This window comes from Eretmochelys imbricata, chromosome 13 (genome assembly GCF_965152235.1).
Source record: "Eretmochelys imbricata isolate rEreImb1 chromosome 13, rEreImb1.hap1, whole genome shotgun sequence".
NCBI classification, from domain to species: Eukaryota; Metazoa; Chordata; order Testudines; family Cheloniidae; genus Eretmochelys; species Eretmochelys imbricata.
This window is the reverse complement of record NC_135584.1, coordinates 1,449,260-1,476,094: the sequence shown is the minus strand read 5'-3', so window position 1 is coordinate 1,476,094 and position 26,835 is coordinate 1,449,260. Positions and strand designations below refer to the sequence as shown.

Sequence of the window (26,835 nt, the reverse complement as noted above, 5' to 3'; positions counted from 1 at the left end):
GATGGAAGAATCCCATGCACCGCTACAGACTAGGGACCAAATGGCTAGGCAGCAGTTCTGAAGAAAAAGACCGAAGGGTTACAGTGGACGAGAAGCTGGATATGAGTCAACAGTGTGCCCTTGTTGCCAAGAAGGCCAATGGCATTTTGGGCTGTATAAGTAGGGGCATTGCCAGCAGATCGAAGGACATGATTGTTCCCCTCTATTCGACATTGGTGAGGCCTCATCTGGAGTACTGTGTCCAGTTTTGGGCCCCACACTACAAAAAGGATGTGGAAAAATTGGAAAACGTCCAGCGGAGGGAAACAAAAATGATTAGGCGACTGGAACACCTGACTTATGAGGAGAGGCTGAGGGAACTGGGATTGTTTAGTCTGCGGAAAAGAAGAATGAGGGGAGATTTGATAGCTGCTTTCAATTACCTGAAAGGGGGTTCCAAAGAGAATGGATCTAGACTGTTCTCAGTGGTGGCAGATGACAGAACGAGGAGTAATAGTCTCAAGTTGCAGTGGGGGAGGTTTAGGTTGGATATTAGGAAAAACTTTTTTACTAGGAGGGTGGTGAAGCACTGGAATGCGTTACCTAGGCAGGTGGTGGAATCTCCTTCCTTAGAAGTTTTTAAGGTCAGGCTTGACAAAGCCCTGGCTGGGATGATTTAGTTGGGGATTGGTCCTGCTTTGAGCAGCGGGTTGGACTAGATCACCTCCTGAGGTCCCTTCCAACCCTGATATTCTATGATTCTAATATCTCTAGAGGTCCCTTCCAGTCCTACAATTCTGTGGTAGAACCTGTGTTTTTAAATGTATTCCAAACTAAATGTGAATTAAACATCTCCATTCCTTTCTAGCCAAGTTCAATTGTAACACTTTCCTCGGCTCCTCTGTCTTGCCCATCCTTCATTTCGCCCATTAACACATTGACAACGGCAGACTGCTGTGCTGACAGAGCCTGGATTCACATATATTTTGGGGCATAGAGGTGGGTGGAAGAGGAGACAGAGATTCATGGGAGGCTGTGAAAACAATAACAGTGGGGTACACCCTGCATCGACTTACTTGCCCTGCATCACCCTGCTAAAGGCATTGTCATTGCAGAGGGTGCAAAAAACCCATTGCAGAGTTTGTGCCAATGTCAAATATGGGGCAGTGCACCAAAGGGCAACATTTAAATAAGGGCAGATGAAACCAAGCACAAAGCCACAGAGCAAATGACAGCCTTCACCTGCTCTCCCTCACTGAATCATTTGTTATCGCTTCCTGCCTTCCAGTATGCATTAAGTACAGACTTCAGGTTTCACACATTTCAATGTATTCTAAACTAGAACTTCTCAATGATGTCTTTGCCTTAATCCTGCTGATTAAGATTGATGAGAAATAGTGGCAGTAAAAAATCTCCTCCGTTGCCTCACTGACGGGAGAGGGGTGTCAAGGTTTGTTATTTTCACAGAAGAAAATGCAATATACAGAGAAGAGGGATCGTCTTCTCATTGCCATCAAACCAGATTAACATGCATTTCCACAATTCTGCCTAGCCTGCAGCCAAGAGAAGCCTCACACAATTGCGCTGGTGTACAAAGAACAAACGACAATTATCTGTTTGCATGGCACTTTCAAATAAACTGACAGCTCATCTTTTCATTAAAAGGCTGCAGTCACCTAAGCAATCAGTGTGCCATGCCCCAATCTGGGGCCTGCCCCTTTGTACCACAGGTTATCTGCGTGCCACATAAGGCAACAAAACAATCACAAAACACTAGATACACACAGTTTCATTTGCTACTAATAAATGTAGCTTCCTCAGGAACAGATTTCTGCCGGAGGTGGTGTCAGTTTTTCACGCACCAAGGAGATGTGGAGAGCTGCTGGCAGGAAGAGCAGAGGAGATAACAGGTTTATCTGGTGGCCGGCACCGTTCAGCTGCTCTGTCATTTCGACAGGATAAAATGGAGGTGAAGGATGGCCATGGATAAAGCAGTGCAGCCTGTGTGAATGCAGGCTCACTGCAGAGGGGCCTTCAGGACAGCAGGAGGCAACTACACCACACACACTGTATCAAATGAGTTGTTCATGTAAAAAAAGGATTACAAAAAACCCCAAATGCCATTAAGCCCATATGTCCTTAAAATGAGGAGGAAGACGACGTTCAAAAAAGTTGTCAATGTCCTAGCAGCTTGTTCTGCTGGCTTGGAAGAAGGCCAGCGTTCCTAGGGTGCCAGAGTTCACCTGCGGTGTGTCTGAGAGGGGAGGTTATGAGTGGGGTTGCCAGTGCAGTAAGAAGCTGCTCCACTCCCTGTTGTACTGGAGTTGCCTGATCTTTTCTAATATGAGGACCCCTCGCCCTCCACTCCTGCTCCCATGTACCAGTCTCACTCTCTCCTGTGCATCACCTCCCTCTTTAAGATCTGTAGTCAGTAACTGAACACCGAGCCAATTTCTTCAGGAATACAGACCAGTTGGATTTGTCACTGATACGCCCTAGGGTCTGTCTATCTAGCTTCACAGATGGATAGGCCAGAAGGGACTAGTATGATCCTTTGTCCAACCTCCTCCATAGCCCAGGCCATAGGACTTCACCCAGTGATTTCTGCATCTGGCCCATTATTTCTGGATGAGCTAGAGTACTTCTTTTAGAGACACATCCAGTCTGGATTTAAAGACTGTAAATGACAGACTCCACCACATCCCTTCATAGCTGGTCAATGGTTAGTTCCCCTCACTGTTAAAAATGTGATTTCCAGTTTGAATGTTTCTACCTTCAACTTCCAGTAGCTGGATCTTGTTGCTTTTGTCTGCTAGATTTAAGAGCCCTCTGTTATCAGCCCTCTCTAATGAAGGGTACTTACACACAAGAACCAGGTCATCTGTTACCCTTCTTGCTGATAACCTAAATAAGCTGATCTCTTCAAGTCATAAGGGAGGTTTTCCAGATTTCCCATCAATTCTTGCAGTTCTTCTCTGAGCTTTCCTTTTTTTTACAGTAGGGACACCGTATTCCAATAGTCGTGTAACCAACGTCATATGCAACTGAATGTCACCCCCCTTTTCCTCCTCAATATTCCTCCACTTAAAAATCTACATTTTAGCCACAGCACCTCCCTGCAAACTCACATTCAGTTGGTTATGTCTGACAACCCATCAGACCTTTTCAGTCACTGAATTTATGGAGAACCGCAAGGACACTGAGTCATCTTAAGAATGCTTCAGTGTTTATTCTTTGGCTACACCACCTATCCTGTCCACTTTCTATAGCTTACTCTACAGACACATGGATGTGAAGTCCTTTTTTACGATACAATGCATGAACAAAAACTATGAGCCCAACCATACAAACACTTACTAGTGGGTGTAGTGCTTACTACTGGGAGCAGTCTCATTGACATTAATGGGCCTATTTTTAGTAGTGAACACTATGCCAGCACTGGCAGGATCTGGCCTTCTCTATTTAATCTCTCTTCCCAAATGATGGTACAATTATTCTCCAAGTCTAAAATGTTTCTGAGCCAAAAGGAGGAGTCTTCACTTGCTTGGCCTATTTCCGATGAAAATGTTCTATTGCGCCCTACTGCCCAGTTAATACCAGTACCTATGGGCAGCACCAGAACACAGCTAATTGAATTGCCACAGACCGTTCCTGGCTTATTTTAACCCGAATTTGACATGAAGCTTGGCTGAATCCATTACTTAATTAAATCAAGATGCCTGCAGGAACAACGAGCAGTACTAGCCAAGCACATCTACATTTCTGGGCACCACAGGGTACATTCACAGCTTTCCAGGAACCTGCAGCACTATATGTCACACCCATTGACATGTGTCTGTGTGTGAGAGAATGTTCTCACACTTGGTTCTTCCTTAAGAGATGATTAGAAACTGCTGCTGCTTTGAGTCCATCAATAGAGGACCCTGCAGCTGATCAGCTTTGTCCGCATCCTACATCTACCAGGCCATACTTCATCACTCCCTTGGTCACATATGGACCTCAGACTACACCTAAGGCAGCTCAATCAACTCCATGTATAATGGTCCTGTTATCTGGAAGCTTTGCAAAGTCTGAATGGAAAATGTTGGTCCGGGGGAGGGAAACAAGAAGGTTAGAGGCCAAAGCTGCTACCTACCCTGATGCCACACCCAGAACAATCACCTTGCAAGACAGGCCTAGATGCTTCTCTTTTGAAAAAGTGTCAAACCCAGACCCACAAAAGCCTTGTCTGCACCAGGGAAAAAAGGTGTGCTCTTACCATTACTAGCCAACCCACAATAAACAACAGGAGGTAAAATCAGAATGAAGATAAGGCCTGTTAGAAGGTTGAGGTAAATAGTAGGCTCACTTCTACTGTTTCCTTTGACCTGCTAACACATCAAAACTACCCACCTTTTTTCCTAGTGTGGATGCAACCGATTCCCAAGAGTCTGCAAAGACATGCATGAATGCAAGGCAGAGCTGGTCACCAAAAGCTTCTGCTTTGGACTCTCAGCTATCCTAGCAGATAACGTTGACTTCTCCAGTGTACTGGGCAAGATGTGATTAAACAGTCAAAGTCCTAACCAATGCTCTGACTTGCCTTTGTTTCTGAGCAACACACAAGGCCCATTAGTCTTCCTTTGTTCCAGGTAGGTCACATATGGAACACGGTTCCCCACTGCACCAGAGATTCTTTTCGGTCCAATATCACTTTAGAACCTCACAGACCTCCCTACTCCTCCCTAGACAGATGGACATGGAAGATTTAGGATGCAAGCAGTTCTTAAAATACCTAATTAGATCGATCTTGGCTTTGGAAGTGGTGTGTTGGAATACAGATTAATCTAGTCCACGGCTGGCACTGGCATCTGCAGCAGCAGGAGGTCCTGTCAAACCAAGCCATAACATTACACTCTCTGCCTTTATTATTATTTCCCCCCCTTTTTAAATTTCATTAGAATGGACATCTGGCTAGCAGGGCAGGGAGCTGACAGACAGCCGTGCACAGACACAATCCAGTGGAATGCTGATGCAGATTAAACCAGCATCATACCAAAGACAGAGAGCTGTACATTTTGGGGGTATCAAAGCATTGACAGTACCCACTTGGTGGAAGGGCGAGAAGAAAGGAAGGGGCAAGAACCCTCTTGGCACTAATTCTGATGAACCAGTGGAACAGGTTTAAGAGAGTTTTAGATCATTTAAAATCAAAATTAGAAAGATCTACAGGATATGCTCTATTCAGTCACCGGTTATTGGACTCAGTGCAAGAATCACTGGGTGGAATTCTAGGGTATATGTTACGCAGTCACAAGGAGTAAGACTACATGACAATAATGGTCCCGTCTAGTCTTAACATTTATTCATTTATGTTAATACTTTGCACTTTTATAGAGCCCTCCAGCCACTATTCTGAAAACGGTACAAAGATGAATTACCCCTTGGAATCCCAGGGTGGAGGAGGGCATCACTGTGATTTTACTGATGGGTGAAGTGAGGCCCAGAGAGCCAGCTGTCCAGGGCACATGAGAGCCTGTAGCAAGACAGGATTAGATCACCACATTAGGCAAAGTTCCCGTCACACACTTAGCAATGTTATTTTCCAGAACAATCTCTTTATTACAAGAACCTTAAACTAAGTTTTATTTTAAAACCCTAATTTAAAACATTAAAACTAAGACTCATTCACATAAGAGGATCCTGTTGTATTCTGAAAAGTTGGTGGTAAAATAATAAATTGGTGCAATAAATTGGTTTAAACAGATTGATTTCTTTAGTAGGCATTTGCTTTGGCAGACCACCGTGTGAAAAATATTTTCTGCTATCTCACAGATGATGTTCAGTTAGAAGAACTACCGGTAATCCTTATCAAGTCAGTTTTCTATTTGTATTTTACCCTTTCCATGCCCTGGGAATTTAGTCACATAGCAGATACTCATTTTAAAGGGTGTTGCTACATTTCAGGGCATGTTACCATGGATCAAGAGAGCATTTTTAGTAAAAGAGCTATTCCTCTTAAGGAAAACTGAAAAGCTGCGTCACTCTAATTCACTTCTTTTTATTATGGGGCAGACTGGCAAAATGCCCAAACTGCAGATACTTGGTAAATAGGAAAGCGGGTGAACTTCTTCCAAAGTTAGAAAATAAATTATTCTTAAATAAAACTGACATTTGGGGAAAGTGAAGGCAGTTGAATTTGGATGACTTGGTATGAACTTCCTCCTAGCTCATTACAATCTCTTGGTGTGCAAGGAAGAGATTGTTCTCTCTCAGGTTGGGCACACTAGCCAACAAGTGGGTCAAAAGATTTGCTTCCCTACAGGCGACCTGATGATCCACAGAGAGGAAGCCCTTGCCTCTCATACCTGAATTTGTTTCCTCCACTTTAACCCACTGAGTGCGTTCAGGAATTTTAAACCAGTAGATTGCTCCAAAAGCAACAGCCCAATAGCACAGTTTGAAGATCAGCATACAGGCCTCTCATCCATCTCTAGGGCATGCTAAGGTGTCCCATCAGACTCCTGGCTTTTTTGCCAGATGAATACGCTACTTTATTCAGCTTTCTGAAATGTAGGAGTGTTGCTTTTTTTTTAAAAATGTTAATGTTCTGCACTCACATACCCACATTTCAAAATCCAGTCCGTCGTCAACCTTCTTCACAGAATTACCAAACTCTGCCACATTCCATTTTATTCCTCAGCTCCCTTATACTCTTCAGGTATCAGACGTCACTGCATCTTCCTCTCGGTCTGTACACAGTGGTGGGGCAGTCAGTCCTCCTGTCACGACCCACCATCTGGAACAGAATTCCTGACCTTCCTTCACAATTTAAGTCTCACTTTAGCATCTTCCTCTCCTTGGTTTATGATTCATAGCCATCTTTCTAACAAAACAATCAAACCCTAATCTGAAATTCAGTTTGCTTCTGATCAATCAATTCCCCTCAACCCTGTCTACAGATGCTAGCTGTAGGGAATGTCATACTTACACGTATTACTTGCATTTAGCTGAATAGATTAACAGCCTGAGAAAGGCCATTACCAACCCACACTGTGTTGTGAATCATGCATGGTATTCAGTTATCTACCGGGATGCTCATCTGGATTACATGTCTACAGGAATCGTAATCCTTAATCAAGAGGATTATGGCAAATAGCTAATCCTAAAGAACAAACCCGAAGTGTCTAGTGGAATTAAACTTCTTTTCCTATAGAGCCCATTTCTCCTCCCTTTCCCTTCCTTGTGTCCTCAGTAATCTCAGACAATATATAGAAGGGCTTGGTTAACTAGGTCCAAGAACATCAAGACCTTATCTACTATAGGGGAAACTCTCAAAAACATTGCTTTTTAGATAACAAGCAGTGTGTTTAAGAAGCTGACAAGCACCAAACCAATATATTTCTATTTTTTGTGGCACTACAGCGAGTAGAGAGGACACCTCAAATAAAAAATTCTCCACTTCCAGATGCGTTCCATCTCCCTTCATACCTCAGATACTCATCTGGATCTGGATGCAAAAATCAGATCACATTAATACAGAAGTAGACAGGATTGCAGTGGCTTGCTTGCAATAATAAAATTCTAAGTGTTCGCTATGATCAAATATAGTCAGCATCTCTCCTTCACAGACTGAAGATGACTACATATACAATTGTCTTCAGTTTTAGCAAGACAGAAGAAATTTGTTTTCATTAAAGGCAGTTTTGTTTGTATGCAAAAATATCAAAGACAATGCAAACAGCAAGACTCTTGATAATGTAACATCACCACACAACATATTAACAAAATATCAAAATAACAACAACATGTAAAAAAATAATCGAAAAGATAACAAAATACTTAAAAATTCATTGCATGAAGACTAAAAGTTTTGCCTCAGAAAAGCCTAAACTCAACACTATTCTGGTACCAAGACACACACACATGTAATATGGTTCATAGGAGTAAGTTTTAAAGCAACCACAGGCCTTCGCCAAAACACAACATTAATGGTAGGCCTGCTGGATGAGGCAATAGCCCCCAAAGATCAGTTGGATTACATTGCAGGTGTGTTACAGTCAAAATTACATATGATTATGTCCCAGAAACCTCAGTTGTAAGATCCACCATATAAATCAGGAAAGCATATCCCATACCAGAATTTACTCTGGCAGAAAACTGGAGATTAGAACAAGAGTAAATCCAGTATAGTCAATTACACAATGTGGGTCAATCTTTGAAGTTTAAGTGATCCATCAGGACTGAAGTACAAGGGGTCTCTCATCATTAGGACCTATTTTTTTCCTTTTATCCCTTGTTATATAATGTATAAAAACCACACCTAACCCAAACTATGAATGAGACCCCTTACAATACAAATCACCCATTAGGCACCATATAATTTTCATTGGTATCAATACTATAGAAAATTAGAGACAAAAACGTAGTTATCCCAATCACCAGAGTTGGCACCTTCATGCTAGTTTTTAAAGAGATAAATACATTATATGAAATTGTTCCTATAAAATTTAATTTGGACTATAAAATTTTCTGTAATGAATGAAAACTAGCCAAGCTGCATTGACAAAATAATAAATACTCTAGTAAAAATTCCATACCCAAAAGAGTTTTTAGAGATGAGGATCAACACTATTTTACACATGAACTCCTAAGTGAAAAGCATATTACTAGTGTACCCATAAAAGTAAAGTGAACCTTCAATGAACATTGCGAAATATCCAGATACAATTCATGCAGAGTCCTCAGCCTGTGTGTCTTTCACACATCATAGGCAAAGCTTGCAATGTTCATTAACTCTGTGCTCCAAAGCCTGCATCAGAGAACCCTGAAGCACGAGACCAAGCCTTGAGGCAACATGCCAGGGTGTCAAAGCATCAGGACAAGGACATTGAGATGCCAGTGCCACAATTGTTATTTGTGTTACCATACCACCAAGGAGTGCTAGTCATGGACCAGGACCCCACTGTGCTAGGTGCTGTACAAATACAGAACCAAGACAGTCCCTGCTCCAGAGAGCTGACAATCTTAGCACAAGACAAGACAAGAGATGACAGGTGGAGACAGACAGACAGGGGAGCACAAGGGAACAATGTGACGACACTAATCAGTATGATGGGCAGTGGTCTCAGCAAACTAGAGGCCTAGCCACCACAGAAAAGGAGCGTTTTAAGGAACCACAGAACTAAAGTTCCCGCAGAGTCCCTGGGAGGCGGGAGCCTGGGGCATTATTGGCGCTGCTAGAGCAAGTGGTCACCACAATAAAAACAAAGGAAAAGAGGACCCAGGCCTAACTGGAAGGCCAGGAGGGAGCAGAAAAGAGCCCAGGAAGATGTGCCAAGTGGGAAGGCGACGTACACCTACACAGGTGCTGATCTCAGTCAAGGAGCAACAGACTGAAAGGGTCCAATGGCAAGAAAGTTACGCTTCATGGTGGCATGTGGCCATGGGAGGGAAGATGGCTTGGGCTCCTACTCACTACCACTGTCTTTTGGGACCTTCAGCACTTGGACAGTCCCACTCATCTCACGCCACAGAGCCGAGATACATCAAGGAGAACTCTGCACCCTGGGGTTTCTACTGTCCCAGGCAAAGAGAGAGAGACAAAGCTGAGGGGACAGAGGACAGATGATAGATGGGTCTGAGAAAAGAAGTGGATTCAGAAACCACTCAGTAACAAGGTTTCCAAACAGCAAGAAAAGCATCAAACACACATTTTAATCCTTGTTTAACCAAGTGCTTGTTAGCGAACGGCTTAACCCGTTCTTTAAATTAAATACCATTTACTCCTCCCACTGCTCATTGGTTAAGCTTCCACAGCAAGGCAGAAAAATCCCTTTTACAATTTCAGGCTCAGGAAAAACAAAATGGAGAGCAAACACATTCTCTGTGTAACGTGTTTCACCAGGCGGTTTATTTTAGACCCTCAGATGTGTGCTAGATCCCTTGCAATACAGATACAACAGAATCCCAGCCCCAAGAAGTTTCCAAACCCGCTTGAGACAAGATGCAATGGAGATGAAGGGTTAGAAATGTAGTAAGGATTGGCTGGATGTTAAAGGACTCTGCAAAAGCCAGTGCACAACACAACAGAGCAAGGCATTTCTCTCTTAAATAAATGTTTTAATTTGCTAATTTCTTGAGGACATCACAAAGGAAGTGGGTTTTACGGAAGAGAGGACAGTGGCTTTTGGACCAGCTCAGAAAGGAAACCTCATGGATCGCTCGGAATAAAGCCCAGAGACCTTGCGGGAGAGGTAGACAAATGAGGTACCTAGACTGTCACTGTTTGCAGATGGATGTGATAAGTGACCAGGATGGTTAAGTAGGGAAGGACAAAGTAACGCAGGGCCTTGAAAGGGAGGAAAGGAAGCTGGGACTGGAGGTAGCGGGGAAAGAGGGACCAGAGTGATATGGCACAATGGTAGGCTACAAAGAAGCTCTTTGTACAAAAGCAGTTCTGTCCGGGATGGGGGGCCCAGAGCATGTAGAGAGGTTAGCATGAGGTTGTAGGACAATCAGGATGGAAAGAGAGGAATGCTGGACAGAAGGAAAAAGGTCAGAGCTCAGAAATGCCATGGAGAAACATGCACTGAGCCTCATAAGTGTTGAAGCAGATCCTGCATCTGTCCTCAGGGCCCTCCTCCAAAAACCAGGAACTCTGTGTACAGGAGGAGTCTAAAACAAACCTACATCCAGGAGAAAAATAAATTAAGAGCTGTTTTTTACTCCATTTTACCCCCACTTGCAACCACAGCAGAGCTTGAGCCAAAACCCAACTGTAACGCTTGCCGTCCCAAACTGGATGTGGTGACTGCAACGTTCCTGACAATGTGCAGCTTTCACCCCCACATCTTCAGGGACTCACAAAATTACTACTAGCACAAATCTACAAACCCACCTTTCCATTCTATTGTCAACTACACTGCTAGGGCTCTGCCATAAGCTCCTGGCTCTTTTCTAATGGAAGAGCAGCTCCTATTCCTACTCTCCTGTTTGATCAGCTCCCACAGCAGAAACTTTCACCCCTGATAAAAACTCCATGATTGACATGTGCCAGCAAGCAAAAAGCCCTCAGAAATCAATACTTCTCAAAGCTGCCACTCCACTCCACTCCCCTCCCAGGTGGCACAAAGATTATGAGAACACCACTGAGAAAAACATACTGCAGTGCCCTGAGCACGCCCCATAACTGTCCACTCCCAATTGGACAAGCAGGGGGCACACAATGAGGCGGCATGGCTCGGGGATAACAGAGCATAGTGAGAATCAGTCAGGACACTAGGAGTGAGCACACTTCCCCCTAAGACTAGTGTGCGTGTGTGACATTATATACCTTGGGGAAGCGTACTGTAACCCCCATATTCCTCATTTTCATATAATCGTGATCTCACATATAAAGCATGCCTTCTAAAGTATCAGGGGAAAGGGTATGATCTGCTGAAAGTCATTTCTCTGTCCATATATGCGTATCATTAACGCATATGAAGTTATGAGAATTGTGTTGTATGGTGGTCACTAAAATATGCTGTAAATTCGGGAATCAGCCAGATATTAGCTCCTCAGAGTTAACAGCAAGGAAAGTAGCCAACGCCCGGGCAAAAACAATGAGGAGTCCGGTGGCACCTTAAAGACTAACATTGATTTAGGCATAAGCTTTTGTGGGTAAAAAACCCAGTTCTTCAGATGCATGGAGTGAAAATTACAGATACAGGCATAAATATACTGGCACATGAAGAGAAGGGAGTTACCTTAAAAGTGGAGAATCAGTGTTGACAAGGGCAATTCAGCCAGGGTGGATGTGGTCCACTCCCAATAATTGATGAGGTGGTGTCAATACCAAAGGAGGGAAATTGCTTTTGTAGTGAGCCAGCCACTCCCATTTCAAGCCCAAATTAATGGTGTTAAGTTTGCAAATGCCTGGACGGGGTGTCAAACAACCCATCAATAGCCACTGTCCAGCAAGGGAGCTACAATGCAATGACTCACCTGCATGAGGCCACATCAGGGGAATTGCTCAGCCTTGCTTGGAGAGACTCAACAATGCCCCCGGACATGCCTGGACTTGTGCTCCCCAAGCACATGGACAGAGGGTATAAAACAGACAGAGTGGACACACACTAGGTCCTTCTCCTGCCCCCACCTAGGCTGCAAACAACCAAGACACTGAGAAGAAGACAAGACTCCAACGCAGGAGATTGTTCTTTAAACCTGGGCCAAACCTGTATATTAAGGACTGCGATATCCAGTGGAGTGAGAAAAACTGCTTAATCTAGTTGCTGCCCAGTCTAATAGGATTGAGAGTTTAGACTGCGTGCTTATATTTTATTTTATTTTGGTAACCACTCTGACTTTTTGCCTATCACTTAATAACACTTAAAATCTACCTTTTATAGTCAATAAATTTGTTTATCTTTACCAGTGAGTTTGACTGAAGTATGTGGTAAATCTGCTCAGGTTTGACAAAGGCTGGTGTATGTCCACTTTCCATTGCTGAAGTGGTGAACCAATTAATAAATTTGCACCGCCCATCCTGAGCAGTACAAGACGGTATATTCCTGGGGTACCATGCTGGGAGCTGGGGGGGATTTGGCTCTGGTGCCTTTCTCTGTGTGATGCATGAGTGGCTCTGGGAGCATTCATGAAGCCAGCTGGGTGTGGGGCTCCGCATGCGGTTGTGCCGAGTGATCACAGCGCCTGGAGGGGTTTGCTGCTGGTCACTAGCAAGGCATTGTGAGAGACAACCCAGGCTGGAGACAGTTAAGGGGGCACAGCGGTCCCGCGGTCCCACCGTCCCAGCTGCACCCCGGGGATCCAATCACAGCGTGGACACCACAAGGTATTTCAGTATTCCCGTTCTATCAGTGGCTCACAGTGTCTATCCTCAAGCCGTATTTCCCCAAAGCACAGAACCACTATTGGGTTGCATTGCTGCTGGCGAAACATTTGGCAAGGCACAGGCACATGTACACACCAGGACAATGGCCCTGACAGGATCCAGGGGAACCCTGTTACACATCTCAATGAACTTAAATTGCTATAAACCCAATACCTCACCTGCCCAATGATGCAAAACATAGAAAATTGGACTTATGGAAATAGGATTTTTTAAAAAAATCTCTATAAAAATCATCTCTGGACTCTCATCTCTCTCTGTCCCTCATTTCTGCTGACCAATAATGATCTAGAATTATGTGAACAAGGAGCCCAGTACATGCCACTCCCCTTCCCCCAGAAGACAGAACTCTGCTTCACTTTAAAATATAAATAATAATTAATAACCTAGCCCTTTTGCAGGATTTGCAATACACTGGCTAATCCTCACAATACACCCATGAGGTAGGTAGACAGGCATTGTCTACAGACTGAAGAGGAAGAAACTGAGATGAAGGTTAAGTGACTTTCCCAAACGCACGAATCAAATCAGTGGCACAGCCAGCAGACCCAGGTCTCCCTACTCCAAATCGCACAGCTTAGCATAGTGATTAAGGTTCCTCCATAAAGGGAATGAGGGAATTGTTATTTCCTCCTGGGAATAAGATTCCAAAACAGCATCAAATCGATCATCTGAATGTCTCACCAGATCCCTCTCTCCAGTTTTATTATGCAAATCCAAGTAACAATGTAAAAGAGCATCTCTTCCTCACCACCACCTATGAAAAACAAGGACCACGTACATAAATAGCTAATGGAACCTGAATTGGCCAGCCTTCATATAAATCATACCTAGCCCTGGCACTGCTACGTTGGCCTGCAAGTAAGCATCCTCCCCACATCAGAGACAAGCAGCTAGGAAAGCAGCAGCCACACCAGGCCTGCATTTCTTGCTTTGTTTTATCATCTCCCTCTCCCAGTCCTGTTGTATTCAAGATGCAGAGCTCATCACAGCAGCTATTACAGCCCAAACATGCCTTCCAGGAGCTGTCTTGCCAAGCCATTGCCTTCATTAATATAATGTTATCAAATTTCTAATGTTGGTGCTCTAAAGCAAATGTACTGTTACAGCTCACTCCTGGCACATTTTTCAGGAGGAAAACAGCTGCTCGTTGAATCTGTCGCTTTTATTCCCTGCCATCCAGACTCCCTCTCGAACACAAACAAGTACAGACTCCCCCCTACCTGGCTGCTTTTCAGCATTGCTATTCTGACCATAGCAAAAACTCTACCCTGACTAGAGATGGCTGAAGTTAGTTCAGTGTGGGGTCTGAGCCAGAGGCAGGTAATGTAACACAGTCTTGGAGGTGTCATGGTATTCTCCAAATCAAATTGAAAGAATGTGAAGAGCAATTAGACAAAGACAAAAAAAACAACAGCAAAAAATTTGTAAATACATCAGAAACAGGAAACCTGCAAAACAACCAGTGGGGCCACTGGCTAATCGAAAGGCTGAAGGAGCACTCAAGGAAGACAAGCCCATTGTGGAGAAGCTAAATGAATTCTTTGCATTGGTCTTCACTGCAGAGGTTGTAAGGGAGATCCCCACCCCCGAGTGATTCTTTTTAGGTGACAAATCTCAGGAACTGTCCAAGCCTGAAGTGTCAGTAGAGGTGGTTTTGGAACAAATTGACAAATTAAACAGTAATAAGTCACAGGATCAGCTGGAATTCACTCAAGAGTTCTGAAGGAAATCAAATATGAAACTGCAGAACTATTAACTATGGTATGTAACTTATCACTGAAGGCCCCCAACCTGAAGCAAATACTCACCAGCAACCACACACCACACAACAGAAACACTAACCCAGGAACCTATCCTTGCAACAAAGCCTGTTGCCAACTCTGTCCACATATTTATTCAGGGGACACCATCATAGGGCCTAATCACATCAGCCACACTATCAGAGGCTCGTTCACCTGCACGTCTACCAATGTGATATATGCCATCATGTACCAGCAATGCCCCTCTGCCATGTACACTGGCCAAACCAGACAGTCTCTACATAAAAGAATAAATGGACACAAATCAGACGTCAAGAATTATAACATTCAAAAGCCAGTCGGAGAACACTTCAATCTCTTTGGTCACTCGATTACAGACCTAAAAGTGGCAATTCTTCAACAAAAAAAAAAACTTCAAAAACAGACTCCAGCGAGAGACTGCTGAATTGGAATTAATTTGCAAATTGGATACAATTAACTTAGGCTTGAATAAAGACTGGGAGTGGATGGGTCATTACACAAAGTAAAACTATTTCCCCATGTTTATTCCTCTCTCTCCTCCCCCCCCCCGTTTCAACTGCTGGAAATGGCCCACCTTGATCATCACTACAAAAGGTTTCTCTCTCCTCCCACCCACCCCCACCTCCGCTCTCCTGCTGGTAATAGCTCACCTTACCTGATCACTCTCATTACAGTGTGTATGGTAACACCCATTGTTTCATGTTCTCTGTGTATATAAATCTCCCCACTGTATTTTCCACTGAATGCATCCGATGAAGTGAGCTGTAGCTCACGAAAGCTTATGCTCAAATAAATTTGTTAGTCTCTAAGGTGCCACAAGTCCTTCTTTTCTTTTTACTCAAGAAACAGTTTTTGGAGTCAGTATAGGTAGCTCTCTGAAAACAGCTGCTCAATTTGCACCAGCAGACAAAAAAGCCAATAATGTTAGGAAGCATTAGGAAAAGGATAGATAGATGTAAGCAGTGTCAGGATGAGCTCCACCTTGACATCTGGTGGTGAGGTGTGGCAAGTTGTGGAAAAGAACTTCAGGGGCCAATCTCATTTGCATAGGCACACCCACCACGCCTAGAATGAGACCATAGCTGCCCAAATGGTCACTTTGGCTGCTGTGGGATCCCCAGTGTCTCTGTTATTGGGGCAGGAATAATAAATTGTTATTACCCTGATTATGGGAACTGTGCTTGGAACTGTACGTGGCCTTTTGTTATGATGGAGGGACTCGCCATCAACTAAGTAGCACTCGCTAGGCAAGGGTCATGGGTTCCAAAACTGTGTGAAGGGAGAGAGGCTGGGGACAAGTATTAATACTTGGGGGCATGGGCCCCTTGGTGAGGGCCTTACATGCTAATTGCACTTCCTCCTCTCTCCACTGTGGAATATCAGAGCTAATTTTGATTTCATTAGAAGTCTAGTTACAGGCTGCTGAGCTCACTTTGGGCTGACAGTGCACCAGCACTGGGGCTCCCCTACTACAAGCTGAATTCACCTAAGAGCTGAAATCACTGAGTGTTGTGTTAAGTAGTGGGGGAGCCTGAAGATATATTGTGGAGCAGTTTGCGGGACGGCTGGAGTGCCTTGCAGACCGGCTGGTGAAGCAGTTCGACGCGGAGCGGTTTGTGGATGGCAGGAGCTGCTTGTGGGCCGTGGAGCTGAGCGAAGGAGTCCGTGGGGCGGCTGGCGGAGCGGAGCGCCGCTATGGAGCGGTCAGCTTCAGATCATGTAAGGTGCCTCTTACCCCCGTCCCATTTCCACCCAGGTTGGGAGATAAAGCTCCGCAGATAAACTTTCGAACTCTGGGGCTGCCCTGACCAGAGACAGAGACTTTTGGGGCATTGGACTTTGGGTGATTTGGGGTTGCTGGACTCAAGAACCAAAGGGAAAAGGGCATGCCCCAATTTGCTTGGGGTGGGGTTTTTTTTGCTCATGGGTTGTGTTATGAATCCTGTTGGTGGTGTTTCCCCAACATAATGCCACATTGTTTCTCTCTGTTATTAAAAGGCTTTTGCTACACTCAGACTATGTGCTTGCGAGAGGGGAAGTATTGCCTCTTGGAGGCGCCCAGCGGGGGTGGTATATGTTTGTCCCAGGTCACTGGGTGGGGGCTCGAGCCGGTTTGCATTGTGTTATTGGAATGGATCCCCTAGATATTGAACCCGGCCCTTGTTGCTGCCAACTCTGACGGGCAGAAGGGTTACATAATAATACAGAAAATATCATAATGCCACTAGATAAATCCATAGCATGCCCACACCTTGAATACTGCATGCAGTTTTGGTTGCTCCATCTCAAAAAAGATGTATTAGAAATGGAACAGGTACAGAGAAGGGCAACGAAAAGGATTAGGGGTATGAAACAGGTTGCGTATGATGAGAGATTAAAGAGAGACTACTAAGGGGAGATATGCTAAAGGCCTATAAAATCATAAATGATATGGAGAAAGAAAGAGGGAAGGCTTATTTACCCCTTTGTGTATCACAAGAACTAGAGGTCACACAACTAAATTAATCAGCAGCAGGTTTAAAACCAAACAAAAGCAACTACTTCTTCATACAATGCAGTCAACCCGTGGAACTCATTGGCATAGAATGTTGTGAAGGCCAAAATTATAACCAGGTTCAAAAAAGAATTAGATAAGTTCATGGAAGATAGGTCCATCAATGACTATTAGCCAAGGTGCCTAAATCTCCAACTGCCAGAAGCTGGGACTGGACAACGGGATGGATCACTCAAAATAAGACAGTTACCTATTTAAGATCCACTCATACTCCTCACTGTTTTTTTCCAACCGTTTGAATTGCCCCCTGGAAAGTTCAGCTAGGAAATCTCTGGTACAAAGCCCAAGCATCACTGTCAGTATTTACAGTTCTCCTGCAAGACGCATTTCAACTATATACAGTATACAGAAAAAAATGATAACTGACAGCAGGAGGAGGACCAGACCCAGCTCAGGTTACAGGGTCCTGGAGTACTCTACTGAAGCATTCTGTAAAGCAGGGTCTCCCAGAGGAAAAAGGAAACAAAGAGAGGAACTTTAGCTGTTACTAGTTTATTTCTGCAATGCCTGATGTTCATTGAGTCACACTTCAGCGCTCAGAGCCCTGAAAACACTGCTTTTGAGGTGACATTTGTAGTTGCCTCATTACTCTTTTCAAAAGAGTTTTGCATCAAAGAGACAGATCTTCAAACAGCAGACACATGTACACATATACAATAACTTATTAACAGCCACACGGGAAATGGAGCCACTCTGAGCTGCTGGTACTGAAATAAGCAAAGCATCTGTGTGAACAGCTAACACGGCACCAATGTGAATGCACAGGCTGCTGTGTATGTTATGCTGCGCGGGAGCAACGAAAGGGTTGGTGTTCTATCCATAAACCCGCATGGGCTTTTCAAAAATTTACTTTCCCCTTCCACCTCATCCTGTAACAGGACAGACTCTGGCTGAGTCCTACCTTCGTGTTCCTTTTCAGTTGTTCCGACTTTTTTTATCTTCTTTGGAGACTTCATGAAGAGTGGGAAGATAGTCCTCAGACCCAGGATGTCTACAAACTTGTGACAGTTGTCTGTGCCCTCGGGTCCAATCATAGCATGGTCCAGTACCTTCAGAGCACTGCTGCGAGAGATCTTTTTTTCTCTGTGAAAAGACAGTATCTGTGTTCAGGATGGGAGTGATGCCTAGAGCTATGGAGTAAAGCTTCATTTATAGGTGTTGGAAGAGGCGGTGTGAAGAGGCAACATTAACATGGCAAAAACAAGTGAGAAGAGTCTTTGCACAAATTCCTCTAAGTGCCTTGTTTTGCGATAAGCAGAACCGTTAGCTCCCTGGATCTCTCCCTTTCAAATCAACAATGAAGGCAAAACAGGCTTCACGCTCTCTTCTGCTACAACAAGAGCAGTCTACCTCCATGCTGTCTTACAAGCGGCCACGCAAAGAGCATGGTGTTCCGTGTGCTGCACCAAGTACTGTTAACCGTAGGGACCAGGATTCCAACTGAGCGTGAGGTCAGCTGAGAGGACATGAGTAGACTAACCTCCGTTGGGTTCCTGTTGGACAACAGTCTATATCATGAAAGCAAGGAAGGGTTCCTGGTGATGTGAACAAAACCACCACTAAACCTGCCACATTCAGAGGCAAATTGAAAAGGCATCTCTTTGTGCAGGTTTTCCTAAACTAGTATGCTCGTTTTGACAGCCTCATTTGCAGGCCAGCCGACAGAGGGGGCAATTGCCATGGGGCCCTGGCAATTTAAAAGGGCCCAGGGGCCCCCGGCAGCACAGCAGCCCTAAGGCAGGCTTCCTGCCCGCCCTGGCTCCACACAACTCCTGGAAGTGGCCGGCACATCCCTGCAGCCCCTGGGGAGGAGGTGTCTTCACACACTGCCCCCACCCTGAGCTCTGCAGCTCCCATTGGCTGGGAACTGTGACCCATGGGAGCTGCGGGAGTAGTGCCTGTGGGCAGCGGCGTGTGGAGACCTTCTGGGCCACCCACCTAGGAGCCGCTGCCAGAGGGGTGTGCCAGTCTCTTTTGGGAGCCGCTCGAGGTAAACGCTGACCCCCGGACCCCCTCCTGCACCTCAAAACCCCCTGCCCCATCCTAGAATCTGCACCCCACACCCAAACTGCCTCCCACAGCCTGTACCCCAACCCCCTGCCCCAGCCTGGTGAAAGTGAGTGAGGGTGGGGGAGACCAAGCAATGGAGGGAGGGAGGATGGAGTGAGCAGGGGTGGGGCCTCGGAGAAGGGGTGGGACGGGGCATGGGCTCAGGGAAGGGCAGTGCAGGGGGCGGGGCAAGTGTCTTTGGATTTGCGCGATTAGACAGTTGACAACGCTACCAGGCGGGCATGGGGAGATAGATGTACCACAACTAAGGTACTGAAAAATAAACTGCCTTGCACAAATTGACCCAAAAAAATAACAGCACAGTTAAATATATTTTCTATGCAGAGTAACATTTAATAAGAGTCCAGGCCTCAAAGTGTTATGCTAGGCACCTTAAAATGTCCCCTCAAGGATATAAACAGGCCTCTCTCTTAGCAATGAAGGAGGCTTGAAAACGCTAACACATGCCACGCTCACCTGAAGTAGGAATCTAGCTCTCGCTATGATGAGATACTAAAGGCATGTTTAGGTGTCTGCATCTAGTATGTTCTGTTTACTCTAATAACCCTGTAAACACTTCGGAGCAGAGAGCACAGCTTGGGGAAAACTTCTGTTTCTTGGGGTCCCGCACACAGACCAAGTCAGCATTTAAATAATTAAAGAATAAACTTAAAGACGTTTCCCACACAACAGTGGCAGTGGAAGGAATAATGGTTACCATTCCATAAAGCGACTTTTTTGGCTAAAGCTGAATTAAGAGTCTTTACCACACATGCCAAGTTCCCAGTTTGGCCTTTCTATGACAACAGTTAACATCATCAATAGTGATGAACACACTAAATTTTTTCCTATTGGTGATGTCAAATGTAGCAGAGAAAACTCAGTCCCCTGAAATCATGTCTTGGAAGAAAGCAGATGGATTTTCAGCTATTTGGTTTTAATAGGAATTTGTAATTTTAACGTTTGCAATTCACATTGTAGGCAGGCACCTCAGAAGTAGTATTTTAAAATCTATGCATCTCACATCAGCAACATAATCGATCACAGCATATTTGGTGATACATTTTAAAAAACCTGTGAAACATGAACTGAGAAAGGAGCCATAGAAACATTCAGCTAGCAGACCAAGTGGATCAGATGAACACGTGCAAGAACAACACAACCTGAAGAACAAAAGAATCCATGCAGCCCTATCCAGCCCATGCTGCTGAACACTGAGGGGCTGGCAAGAATGCATACTCAGGGCCCAAGTCTGCATTCCTGTCATACCCCAAACTACAACAAAATCCGACAATGCAGGATCAAGCCCTTAACTGGTAAAATTCTCACTGCCTCTTAATAGACCCATACAAATGGCCAGAGCAGACCACTAGTCCATCTACTATATTATCCTCTCTCTGACAGCAGCCAGGATCAGATGCTTCAAAGAAAGGTGCAAGAAACCCCATAGTGGATAATTACAGAATAGTATGGCTACAGTGGAAGCTTTTTCCTAACCTCTGTGAATTAGTGGTTAGTCTCTAAGGTGCCACAAGTACTCCTTTTCTTTTTTCTGAAACGTGTGAATCAGTGGTTATCTTATGCCTGAAGCACAAAAGTATATAGCCCAACCAAAAAAAGTTACCCTGCCTAGTGTAACTGTGGATGTTTTCAATATCCAGTAAATGTCTTTTTTTTTAAAAATTCTGCTAAGACCTTGGCCTTACTCATGCTAGTTATGCATTAGATTAAAATATATATATATATATATACACACACACACACACACACATATAAATTGAGATTTGGGGGTTCAATCTTTTCCCGGTCCTATTTGTTACCTGCAGACCCTTCCCACTTCAAACTCTCCCTCGCATTCTGGGTCAAAGTAACAAAAAGCTAAAAAATAAAAGTCCTTTTTTTGGCTGAATAGTCTAAGAAATATTTTCAGAGGGAAGTAATTGCCTATTGATCAGCATTTAGGCAGGTTGCACAGAGCTATCTCTGGAATATTCATTGGATTTAAGTTCAGGCTTTTAGAGATCAATAGCTGTTTGACTGGACTGTCTAGGGTTGATTTTATTTGAAATATTTATTCTACTGGAGGGCAAGTAGTTTATCTTAGTCTCATCTGGGTTTATTGAAGTATCTTTTAGCTGAGCACTAATTCAAACACAAGCAGACGTGCAGCCCACCAAATAGAGGGTTATCTTAGTTTAACAGAAGGACTGTGAAGCACTATAATGCACATAGCACCCTGTGGTTTATTCCTCTGATGCTGTTGGATATAAGAGAAGTATCCTTTGTAATGTCTATTTCTTTAAAAGGATAGTTGCCAAGGTTTTCCGGACCCCCATTAGCATACATGTAAAGCCAATTATTATAAACCCTGTCTCTATACCTCATCCTGTCTCTTATAAGCAGGGTTTTCTGAAGTCATTCAGTCCATCCCATCCCAGCCATGCATCTCTCCCATTACATTACGCAGAGGTCAGAGTACATCTTGTGCAGAGAAGACCCCACAAGAGCTGTAGTGTTATTTTTAATGGCAGCACTTACTGTCAGAGTAACAATCAACCTCCTGTGCACACCACTTATGGACAAAGGCACTGTATGCATCTACCAGGGCCACTACATGTGCTTCACATTCTCCTTTCTAAAAGGTTTTCATGCTTCAAATTTGTATTTTCCCCATATACATCAAGACAAATAAATAATCGTGGTTTTTGTAAAGGAAAATCATGCATCACCAATCTACTAGAATTCTTTGAGGGGTTCAACAAGCATGTGGACAAGGGGGATCCAGTGAGTATGTTGTATACTAGTCACTTTGAGAATCATAGAACTGGAAGGGACCTCGAGAGGCCATCTAGTCCAGTCCCCTGCACTCAAGGCAGGACTAAGCATTATCTAGACCATTCCTGACAGGTGTTTGTCTAACCTGCTTTTAAAAATCTCGAATGATGGAGACTCCACAACCTTCCTTGGCAATTTATTCCAGGGTTTAACCACCCTGACAGTTAGGAATTTTTTCCAAATGTCCAACCTAAACCTTCCTTGCTGCAATTTAAGTCCATTGCTTCTTGTCCTATCCTCAGAGGTTAAGCAGCAGTATAGCATGCTCGATGGACTAACGGACAGACCCTGTGAGGCAAACGCTGGGTAAAATGTCTATGCTTAACAAAAAAAAAGATTCAGCAAGGAGTCTAATTCCGAGCTTTGAAGAGATCACTGGGCACAACAGGACTAGTAAACGTACGAGAATGTTAAGAGCCATGAAAGATGCACCTTGAAAGGACTATAGACAAGCTCTGTGGAGCTGTGCAATCACAGATGCATGTGTCTGGTTTTGGGCCTTGTACTGCTCACATTCCACTTGTTTATGCTGCCCAGTCAAAGACTGCTTTTGCACAGGTTAAGCAAAGCCACAGTGAATTTCTTCAGAATAGAAATGTCTGTCATTCAAGCAATGGAAATTTCTGTGCACCCTCTTTGCTGCATTTGTCTGTGTGTGCATGGCTGCACCTTCAGTTAATAACCAAGACAGATTCACTTTATTCTTGCTACACAACAGAGATCCCTCTCAACATGTCCCTTGAGAACACGGTGGTCGCTTCTCTTCCAAGCCCTAACAGGGTTTTACAGCAAAAGTAATCAGCCTCGTGTCAATGTTTTCAAGGAAGCTGACAACACAATTCTGGTTTTCTCCCTGTGTTGCCTTTTTAAGTAAACTGAACCTTTTTTTGCTCAAGGCAGCGCCTGAGATTCCACACTGCATAAAGTGCTTCCTGGCCAGCAGAAACCTGAACTGTGCTTGAAGACAGACTTTAATTGAATGTGACATTTCTAAACCTCCTGTGGTGGCCACCATCTTGCTGATAAATTATCTCATTCATGAGAGGCAGCCCACAACATAAACAAGGCTCCACGCTTGGGCACAAGGTGCATCCTCAAGAATTCTGTCTCCTCTAGGTCTCACCTTGTCTCTGACCTCTCTTCTGTTTCCACTGCCCACAATTTCGGTCACCCTCAATCCTCTGTTCTCCTGCTTCTTCCATAATTGCTTTATGCAAATCTGTTTATCCCCACCTCTGCAATATCAGCCATCTGCACTTCTCCTGAAGTGCTCATCCTCCTGATCTGACTAGTGCAACTCCCTTCTCAATGACCCCCCCGCCCCCCAGGCGCAGATCACAGACTTCAAGAGCAGAATGCTGCCACCCACCTTCCCACACGTACAAAGGGCGATGCCCACCGCAGGTCTATTTTTGAATACCACTGCTGGCTCCCCATTAATTCAAGCCTCAGTTCAACACTGCCCTCATTATTGAAACAGTTACCTTGTGTGCATTGACTATTTCTTGTTTGCTCCATCCTCTCATCAGCTACCCATCTTGCCACTGTCAGAACAAGAACTTCCTCTGCAGTTCCTGCCATATGGAATAGCGTTCCTGTATCACTCTGCTTTGATTCGCCACGTCTTTTATTTTTAACTTTAACTATATTAACCCTGTGGAACATTTTAGCAGCCAATTAGTTAAGCAGAATAAAGATGTATCATACAGAGGCCCAGTACATAAGGGCTGAAAACGAATTTCAGTTCTGCTTTAAGAAGAACATTTGCCCAGTTTTTGTTGAATGTGTCACTTAAAAATACATTATCTGAAGACACTCAACACTGACTATGGTTTGCTATTTAATGGGAGAGTAGATGAAGGCTATGTGCAGTCCCTAAGGGAAGTGAGAAAACAAGTTCACACAAGGTGCAAGTTTCCTTTGCTGGTAGATATATAGTCTTAAATCTCAGCATAAGTAACCCAGACCTGTTTTCATTCCTTTGTTGTCCATGGGAATCTCTTGGGTCACTTTATCTGCTAAACTAACCATTTAGCTGAAGGACACCACACTGTCTGGCAGCTCTGGATATATGATCTCGCTAATGGAGCAGTTACACCAGTGATACAGACCTGCTAACGTGCTTGGAAGCAGGAGACAAAGAACGTAACCTACTCCTAGGAAATAACCAGGAGTCAAGCCACAGAACATTCCAACCTAGCTCTCCTCTCTCACACACCAGGTGATGAAACATCTATTAGAACTTGGGAGTTGTTAGAACTTGTTAGAGCTGTTAGAACTTGGGGGAGTGTAAGGGGGAAGCTACATACACTTAACATTCCTTAAATTCTTCAAACTTTAGCTAAAAAACACCCCCTGAAAAAAAACAAAACAACAACAAAGGAATCAGCTGCAGGAGTAAAAAGAGAATGCAGTCAGAAGTCCAGCAACAGAGTGGGGGCACCCAGTTAACTGCACTCAATGCACTATGTATGATTACTTGCCCTATGGGCAGATGGCATACGTGTGCGTGCAGTGCAAGGAGCTCCTAGCCCTTAGAGACCGTGTTCATGCTTTGGAGACCAGGGAGGCTGAGCAGGAGGAGCTAAGGGAGATAGAGAGGTACACACATGAGACTTTCCGGGACACAGTAGAAATGTCCCACCCCCGGTCTGACAGCCTCTGTACTGTTGAGAAGGATGAAAGCCACAGGGAAGGAGAACATCCAACCGGAGCAGAGGGAAATGATCCAATAGTTGGGACCCTCCTTCCAGATGATGTTGTGGTATCCTCTCGCACTGAGGATACCACTCCGGGGGTAGGGAACTCCAGTTATTACGAAGAGACAGGTATTAGTAACGTGCAAGTCAATCATTAGAAACATAGATTGCTGGGCTTGCGATGACCAGGAGAACCACATGGTGACTAGCCTGCCTGGTGCAAAGGTTGTGGATCTCGAGACATCTAGATAGGCTTATGTGCAGTGCTGGGGAGGAGCCAGTGGTCGTGGTACATGTAAGTACCAATGACATATGCAAGGATAGGAGAGAGGCCCTGGAGGCCAAATTTAGGCTGCTAGGTAAGAGTCTGAAGTCCAGGATCTCCATGGTAGCATTCTCTGAAATGCTTCCAGTTCCATGCACAGGGCCAGTGACACAGGCAGAACTGCAGGGTCTCAACGCGTGGATGAAATGATGCTATAGGGAGGAGGGGTTTAGATTTATTAGGAACTGGAGAAACTTTTGGGATAGGGGGAGCCTATACAGGAAGGATGGGCTCCATCTAAACCAAAGTGGAACCAGATTGCTGGCACTAAAATTAAAAAGGTCATAGAGCAGTTTTTAAATTAATGGCTGGGGGAAAGCTGGCAGGTGCAGAGGGGACAGACACATCCCTCAGGAGAGGATTTACTAATGGAGATTCTCTATTTCCTAGTGAGGAGGAGAGGACGGAAGATAAAATACAGGTAGGATCTGATGAGAAACAGTCAAAAGAAAAAAAAAGTCACATTCAATTACATCATATAATGGCAGATAGCTAAAAAGTGATATGTTTTTAAAGGGCTTATATACAAATGTTAGAAGTCTAAACAATAAGATGGGTGAACTAGAGTGCCTCGTATTAAATGAGGCTATTGATATAATTGGCATCACAGAAACTTGATGGAATAAGGATAATCAATGGGACACAGTAATACCAGGGTACAAAATATATCAGAAGGACAGAACAGGTCGTGCTGGTGAGGGAGTGGCACTATGTGTGAAAGAGAGCATAGAATCAAACGAAATAAAAATCTTAAATGAACCAAACTGTACCACAGAATCTCTATGGATAATAACTCCATGCCCTAAGAAGAAGAATATAGTGGTAGGGATATATTACTGACCACCTGACCAGGATGGTGATAGTGATTGTGAAATGCTCAGGGAGATTACAGAGGCTATTAAAATAAAAAATTCAGTAATAATAATGGGGAATTTCAACTATCCCCATATTGACTGGGTACATATCACCTCAGGACGGGATGCAGAGATAAAGTCTCTTGACACCTTAAATGACTGCTTCTTGGAGCAGCTAGTCCTGGAACCGACAAGGGGAGAGGCAATTCTTGATTTAGTCCTAAGTGGAGCACAGGATCAAATCCAAGAGGTGAATATAGCTGGACCGCTTGGTAATAGGGACTATAATATAACTAAATGTAACATCCCCGTGGCAGGGAAAACACCACAGCAGCCCAACACTGCAGCATTTAATTTCAGAAAGGGGAACTAGACAAAAATGAGGAAGTTAGTTAAACAGAAATTAAAAGGTACAGTGCCAAAATTAAAATTCCTGCAAGCTGCATGGAAACTTTTTAAAGACACCACAATAGAGGTTCAACTTAAATGTACACCCCAAATTAAAAAACATAGTAAGAGAACCAAAAAAGAGCCACCATGGCTAAACAACGAAGTAAAAGAAGCACAAGAGGCAAAAAGGCATCCTTAAAAAGTAGAAGTTAAATCCTAGAGAGGAAAATAGAAAGGAGCATAAACTCTGGCAAATGAAGTGTAAAAATATAACTAAGAAGGCCAAAAGAGAATTTGATGGACAGCTAGCCAAAGACTCAAAAAGTAATAGCAAAAAATGTTTTAAGTACATCAGAAGCAGGAAGCTGCTAAACAACCAGTGGGGCCACTGGACGACTGAGATGCTAAAGAAGCACTCAAGGAAGATAAGGCCATTGCAGAGAAACAAAAATGAATTCTTTGCATCGGTCTTCACCCTTGAGGATGTGAGGG

At 44.1% G+C, this 26,835-nt stretch overlaps 1 protein-coding gene across 1 annotated transcript in view; it reads right to left on the bottom strand.

The window, feature by feature from the left end:
- CTNNBL1 (catenin beta like 1) overlaps window positions 1-26,835 on the bottom strand; it is a 102,621-nt gene that overhangs the window by 24,062 nt on the left and 51,724 nt on the right. The window contains exon 11 of the mRNA XM_077832089.1: window positions 18,093-18,274. Within this exon, the coding sequence (XP_077688215.1) occupies window positions 18,093-18,274 (182 nt within the window). The remainder of the gene's footprint in view (window positions 1-18,092; window positions 18,275-26,835) is intronic.